Source organism: Vigna unguiculata, chromosome 6, assembly GCF_004118075.2.
Source record: "Vigna unguiculata cultivar IT97K-499-35 chromosome 6, ASM411807v1, whole genome shotgun sequence".
Classification (NCBI taxonomy): Eukaryota; Viridiplantae; Streptophyta; class Magnoliopsida; order Fabales; family Fabaceae; genus Vigna; species Vigna unguiculata.
The window spans coordinates 14,519,355-14,527,146 of NC_040284.1; the positions used below are offsets into that span (position 1 = coordinate 14,519,355).

Sequence of the window (7,792 nt, forward strand, 5' to 3'; positions counted from 1 at the left end):
AAAATTCATCCCCATCCCCATACCCAAATCCAACGGGTATCAAACTTTTTTCCCATCCCCATCCCCACCGGGTAACGGGTATAATCTCGTACCCATACCCGTACCCGTGTTCTAACTACTTTAATATTAATTTTTATAAAAGAAAAAAGTTTACGGTAAAGAAAACATAATATTATGAAATATTCAATATTAGGAGGATTTTCTTCGATGCCAAATACCTTAAAATAAATTATAATTGTTTACATTTTATATTAGAATACCAAATAAAATTTCATGTGAACCAAAACATTTGTTAAATTTGCAAACTACAACATTGATGAACTTAGTTGATAAAATTAAAAAATATTTCAAAAAAATATAAAAGGAAAACAAATATTTAAATTAAAATATATTTTAAATGTTTGTTTACTTCAATTTTTTAAATTCTAATGAATATCTTTTTTATACACTAATAAAAGTTATAATATATCACTTGACCAAAATGACACAAAGAATAAATAATAAACATAATAGTAAAAGGAAAACAAATATTCAAATTAAAATATATTTTAAATGTTTGTTTACTTCAATTTTTTAAATTATAATGAATCTCTTTTTATACACTAATAAAAGTTATAATACATCACTTGATCAAAATGACACAAAGAACAAATAATAAACATAATAATAAAATTTTGACATAGATTTTGTATCTTTTGAACTTCAATATATGTTGGATAGTGACAAAAAAATATTCATAGCAATTACATTAAATTTTTATATTGTAGTAAATAAAAGTTATTTATACAATTAAAGTGGAAAAAATTACAGTATGATTAATAGTGAGTTATAAAATAACAAATAATTAGATAGAATATATCGAAATATTATTCTACATGATGAAAATAAACAATAAATAAAAATATTAAAAGACTAACAAATGTATGTTTTAGAAATAATTTGAGAGACTATCGAAAGAAATCGCACAAAGGAAATCAAATGTATAATTAAGGTATGATAAAATGAAAAATACCTTACAGAACTAATTATTAAATTATGTTTGAAGTGGTTAAAATTAAATAGAAATATCATTAGTGACCAAAAAATTTGTCATTAAATTACATATAAATTAGTAATTAAATTGGTCACTAAATCAAGTACAGATTCGATCATTGAATCGGTCACTAATTTAGTCATTGATTCAGACAATAAATCAACTACTACCATCAATGACGAAAAATAGTGACTGATATGGGTTACTGACTAAATCAGTCACCATTTCATGTTTTTCTTGTAGTGAATTATCATATACTATTCCTAAATATCATTATATATATATATATATATATATATAAAATTTTAACCACTTCAAATAGAATTTAAAGTGAAAAAATTACATTATGATTAATAATGAGTTATAAAATAAAAAATAATTAGATAGAATATATCGAAATATTATTCTACATGATGAAAATAAAAAAATAAATAAAAATATTAAAAAACTAACAAATGTGTGTTTTAGAAATAATTTGAGAGACTATCGAAAAAAATCACACAAAGGAAATCAAATGTATAACTAAGGTATGATAAGACGAAAAATATCTTAGAGAATTAAGAAAACTTTTCAAATATTAACATATAATTAATGGTTGAAAAATAACGAAAATTATTTTAATGAAACAAAAGAGTTCTTCAAATTAAACAAAAATTAATAATAATAATAAGTAAAGAATTTTTTTTATATTATCTTAAATTGAGAGTATAAACATTCTCATGTGAAAGAAAAATTTATAATAAATAAAAATATTAAAAAATAATATAAATATTCAAATGTGAGGGATAATTTTTTTTAATTAACATACATCATTTTAACATAATTACATAAAGGTTATGATAAAATAAAAAATATATTGGAGATGAGAATGAGTTTCATGACAAATGAAATAATTAAAAGAAATAAAAAATAGAAAAAAAAATATATATATATATAGGAGTTACTTGATTAATTGTGAATATTTTAATAATTTAAACGATAATGGAGATATGGCGGGGACGGGTATTATGGCGGGTATATGTACATCCCCATACCCATCCCCATACCCAACTGAAAAAGTCGGGGATTCCCCATACCCATACCCATACCCAGTCAATGCGGGGATTCCCCGTCAAAACGGGGACGGGTTCGGGCAATACCCATGGGAACGGGTTTATTTGCCATCTCTACTTCACAGTTGAATTATTTTTAGGCAGAAGTTGTACGGTACGGTTTTAGTGCAAATTTTGATAGACACAATTTCCGTAACTAATATTTAGACTAATACAGTAAAATACAACTTTAATTTAATAATTCTTTTATAATTTCAGTGGAATTTAGTACATTTTAAGAAAATTTGTGAACAACAATCAATTTTAGTGATACAAAATAATTAATCATTATATAGTGACTAATTTAGGTACTGATTTAAAAATTAAAAATTATTAACAATTAAAATAATTTAAAAAATTATAATTAATTTATAAATTGATAATTAAAATAATTTTTATTATTAATTAGTTTTTAAATTGATCACTAACATTAGCTACTAAAATTTTGACTACCAAAATAATTGGTTTATAAATTGATCAATAACATTAGCTACTAATGTTTTGACCCAGACAATTGATCTCTAAATTAAACTCCAATTAAGAAATTGGTCTCTAAAATATTTTTTGTTACTAAAATTTATTATTATTTAAAATTTTTCTTATAATGATATTTTTATTATGACAATAATTTATATTTTTTATATTGACAACTTTAATATATACAGTTTTAATTTGGATTCACACAATAACAATTATATATTTATTATGCTTTTAAGAATTATAATACACTCCTCAATATTCATATATCACATATTTATCTCATATTATATTCTATTATTTTAAAATAAATGTATCGGATACTGGATATATATAACTTATCACGTTTATTTCTGAAAATAATATGTGGACACCCTTTAAAATTCATAGAACCATCTAATATTTACTCTTATTAATATTTTATTTCGTAATTTAATTTATAGGATAACAATTTTGTGGGCCAAGTCCTACCACGTTTCTTTGCTTTTGCGGTCGTCAAACTTTATGTCGATATTTTGATTTTTTTTTTCTCAAGTACTATAGATTCCTTTTTTATGTTGGAAAAAGAAAATAAAAATAAATTAAGGATAAGGTTAAATAAGGTAGAAATATTGTAGTAATATTTTTGAAATTGTTGTAATTTAAAAGAAAATTGAAAAAGGTATAAGTATATGGTTAAATAATTGAAGTTAATAATAAGTTTGATGTTGATGATTAGAAGAATATAAATAAATATTTTTTTTATTTTAGTTAAAATTAGATAATGAATAATTTTATAGGTTACGTTAATAAAATTTAGTAATAAAAGAAGTAAAATTTAGTAATGCCGATAAAAAAAATAAATAAAAGAAGTAAAAATTTTAGTCATAATGTTTTTTTTTGAAGATTATTAATAGATGTATAGTAAAATAAGAATAAATTATAAGATGATTTAAGAGATTTGTTTTGAATTAAATTTTAGAAATGTATATTTGTATAATAAATTCATTTTTTAGGGTAAATTTTGGAATGAGATAGTTAGTAGGTGAAATAATTTGAAACAATTTTAGTAGGTGAAATAATATGAAAGAAAGTGTCGTAAAATGTAAAAAAAAAATTGTTGTAATAATTTTATGAAGAGTAAGATAATTAGTTTATTTTATTGTAAATAATATATTTGAATAAATGGTTTTTTTATTTTATTTAAACTTATTTAAATGTAAAGATATAATTTAAAAAGTTTGTTTGACACAACGAAATAGTAAAGACATTCGGTTGATGAGTAAAGTACTAAAATCATACAAATTTGCACAAAACAAAATTTACATTTTATGTTTATTCTCTCTGTCACAGATATGGAATATGTCAATGGCTATCCGAGATTAGATATGAACCCATTGAATAAAAATAACCATTAAAGCACTTTATCCATCAGTTTCAAATCAAAATGTTTGAAATTTTAATTATATACAGGAAATGTTCCCACATAGTAAAGCATATAGGTAAGAGTGGACTCCACAGAAAATATGATAAAATTTGTGGTTCAAGTCTTACCACGTTTTTATATATTTCTTGGAAGTTAATATCTTGACACCCTTTCAAATTTATACTACCATCTGATATACTTTTATTAATTTTTATTTCATGATTTAATTTATATTTTAATTACATGGTATAATTTAAATATATGTGCTAGAAATTGTCGATTGTGAAAGCCGTTTTTTACCATATTTCTTGAGTGTTTTAAATGTCAATGTTGATTGTGGAAATTTTAAAACGTAATAAAAGTCAACCGTACAATTTGTGGTCCAAGTCGTACAACTTCTCTATATTTTAGTTATATATAAAAAGGGATTTATACCATGTAATTGAGTTTATAAGTTCATTCTCTTTGTGGTGTGTTGCAATAGAAACATTTTAGAAATGGTAACCATCAAAGCTTCTTACATAGTAGTTCCAAATGAACCAACTCCAGAGGGTTTTCAATGGCTGTCTGAGCCTGATCAAGTGGCGCGTCAGAGCCACACCCCCACCATCTACGTTTACAATGCAAAGCACAACCATGACGCATTAGTTGAACGCATAAGAAACTCTCTTAGCAAGATTTTGTGTTACTACTACCCAGTGGCTGGTAGATTGAGAAAGTTAGAAGAAGGTGGCAGATTGGAATTGAATTGTAATGCAAAAGGAGCGGTGTTGATTGATGCAGAATCCACAAAAACAGTGCATGATTATGGTGACTTTATGGGTGACTCCGCCAAGGACTTGGTTCCAAAAGTTGAGTACACAAACACCCCAATTGAGGAACTTCCCTTGTTAGTAGTGCAAGTAACAAGTTTCCTTGGCGATGAAGCGTTTTCCATTGGAGTTGCTATATCTCATACTTTGTCAGATGGTGTTGCTTCCATTCAGTTCATCAACTCATGGGCAAAGTTGGCTCGTGGAGAGACATTAGAGCCTCATGAAATGCCCTTTTTGGACCGAACTGTGCTAAAATTCACAGAGCCTCCACAATCCCCACGCTTTGAACACCAAGAGTTCAAGCCTTTGCCTCTCATATTAGGAAGAAGTGACACCACTATTGAGAAAAGCAAGAGGGTAGAAGCCATGACGTTGAAGCTGACGGCAGAACAAGTGGAGAAGCTGAAGAACAAGGCCAATGCTGATAAATCAAGAGAAGGGTCAAGACCTTATAGCAGATTTGAGGCTATTGGGGCACATGTATGGAGATGTGCGTCTAAGGCTCGTGGATTAGATGAGAATCAACCAACTCTGCTTCGCTTCAATGCTGATATTCGCAGTAGAGTAATTCCACCTCTCCCTAGGAATTACTTTGGGAATGCTTTGGTCTTAAAAACTGCATCATCACGCGCTGGAGAAATCTTATCAAATTCTTTGGGTCATGCAGCTCAAAAAATAAGGGAAGCAGTTGAAGAACTCACATATGAGTATATAAAATCACAGGTACGTGGGACCATTTTTTTTTTGGCACCCTTTTAATCTTATTTCTATTTCTTTCACAGGTACATGGGACCATAGTTTGATAGTATTTTCTTCTAACTTTGACGTGAAAAAGAAAATTAAAATATAATAGCATGAACAAAGTTCTTTAAATTTCTGTTTTTGTTTTTTTGCTGTTCTCAGAATCTCGTAGAAAATTTATTTCTGCATGATGCTTTAAACGCCTCTTGTTGCCTCCTAGCTAAGGGTGGGCATGGATTGAATATTTTGCCCACCCATTCTTCTTTTTATGTTCATAGCGCTCAGACGCAACTTGTTTACGTTTAAGCATTGTTTTTATCAAAAAAAAAAAATTATAAGAGTTGTAAAGGAGGTATTACATCCCCTAATTACACCTACATATAGTCTTAGTTAGCATCTGATTATACTGAACCGTTGAAGTTGGAAAGTGTACATTCCCTAATCTAATATATCCTTGATTCCTCTTCCCTTGAACTTGTTCTCAGAATAGACCTACATTACCCTTTTGACTGTGTTCGGTTACTCACACCATAAAACTTTATAATTGATTAAGTAAAAATGAACTCCATAATAGTTTGGAAGAAATAACAAAATTTAGTTATTTTTAAATGTTTAAAATAAATGAATTTATTAAACAATTTCTCTGTAAATATATCATTTGAAAACATATTATTTAATTTTATAAGTTATAATTACGATAAATTTGAGCAGTTTTATTCAGTTCTTTTAATGCAATTCAGTAGTATAGTTTTGTTTAGTTCATTTTTCATAAAATAAAAAAAATCCTAAAATGAAGGTATGATCAAGAATATTTGAGTATTTATTTGAATTTCACATATTACTTTAATGGATAATTTATTTATTTAGATTGACCTCATTAGAAGTCAGGACGATATGGATGAAGCAAGGGCTTTGTCCTTTGGAATAAATGAAGGTAAGGATGCAGTGTTTGTTGGGAACCCTAACCTTCGTATTACAAGTTGGCTGAGTATGTCGATGAACGAAGCAGATTTTGGTTTGGGAAAGCCTATCTATTTAGGTCTAGCAGGTGGGACTGTACAAGAGAGGGCATTGATTACCCATAGTCCGGATGCTGATGCCTCTATTTTTCTGTTTCTACACTTTCAAATGGAGCATATTCAGCTTTTCAAGAACTATTTCTATGATGAAATATAATATATATATATATATATATATATATATATATATATATATATATATATATATATATATATATATATATATATATATATATATCGAGAAGACTTAATACATGTTCTATGTTGTTTATTATTTGAGTGATTATGTTTGTGCTTGTATTATTTTTGCCGTTGAAGCATTACTTAAGGTCACATGAAGTGATTGTATTATCAAAGAACAATGTATTGAGTTTTTTTTTTTTTTATGAAAATCTGTTATGAATAATTGCATTGGTAAGATGTTGACTTTTACTGAATTTTTACTTTGTTTTGAGAGTTGAAACCAATTAAAGGTCAAGTTTTAGTGATTTTATGACTAATCATTCTTGTGTTGAATAATTATTATATATTGAATATGATAAGTGCAATCCAAGGGATAAGACTCCAAGGGAGATCATGAGAGGGTTGAAGAGAAGTGGGTGACTTTGGCCTTCATTATAAGAAAGTTAGCTATGTCATATTTTCCTACGGATTATCTGTATGTAATTACCTACAGATTTATTCTTACGTAATTACCTACAGATAAATTTGTAGGTAAGTTTGTTACGACATATGTACCTACAATGTTTTATCCATAGGTAAAATTATATTATCTATGGATTTTGTGAGTTACCTACAAATTTTTGCTGTAGGTAATACGGTTTTTTCTTGTAGTGAATACTTATTCTTGAAAAAACACAAAGAAACATTTTGTTGGGGTGCATTTGGCAAGGGCATCGAGGAGTAAATTGAGTTGAGGAGATAAATAAGAAAATTGGTATACAAAGGGTGAAAAAGATATGTGTCAGTACAAATAGGATCGAGAAAAGGAATCGAACATAGGGTTTCATTAAGACATCGAGAGAAGCCTGATCGAGATAGAAAGACATTGATAAAATCTTGATCGAAATAGAGAAACACTGTGAGAAGAGCGCTCGAGACACATATTGAAGGTAAGTTGAGAGAGCAATTATATCCAATACATGCTGCAAAATGTGGAATCAACAAGGACATTTGGCACTATATGGGTAGTTTAAGGCAATTGCTTCCAT

The 7,792-nt window shown here is 27.4% G+C and overlaps 1 protein-coding gene across 1 annotated transcript; it reads left to right on the forward strand.

Moving 5' to 3' along the window:
• The first annotated feature begins 4,465 nt into the window (after window positions 1-4,465).
• LOC114187506 (spermidine hydroxycinnamoyl transferase-like) lies at window positions 4,466-6,791 on the forward strand. The gene is made up of 2 exons (XM_028075768.1): window positions 4,466-5,544; window positions 6,430-6,791. The coding sequence occupies exons 1-2, from the start codon at window positions 4,504-4,506 to the stop codon at window positions 6,736-6,738; spliced, it is 1,350 nt and encodes a 449-aa protein (XP_027931569.1). The 5' UTR covers window positions 4,466-4,503; the 3' UTR covers window positions 6,739-6,791.
• Window positions 6,792-7,792: the final 1,001 nt, after the last annotated feature.

Bases quoted from the DNA above. Each gene is read 5' to 3' on its own strand.
- LOC114187506 (XM_028075768.1), top strand. From the start codon at position 4,504: ATGGTAACCATCAAAGCTTCTTACATAGTAGTTCCAAATGAACCAACT. The intron at 5,545-6,429 runs GTACGTGGGACC...TTATTTATTTAG, and splicing joins ATGAGTATATAAAATCACAG to ATTGACCTCATTAGAAGTCA.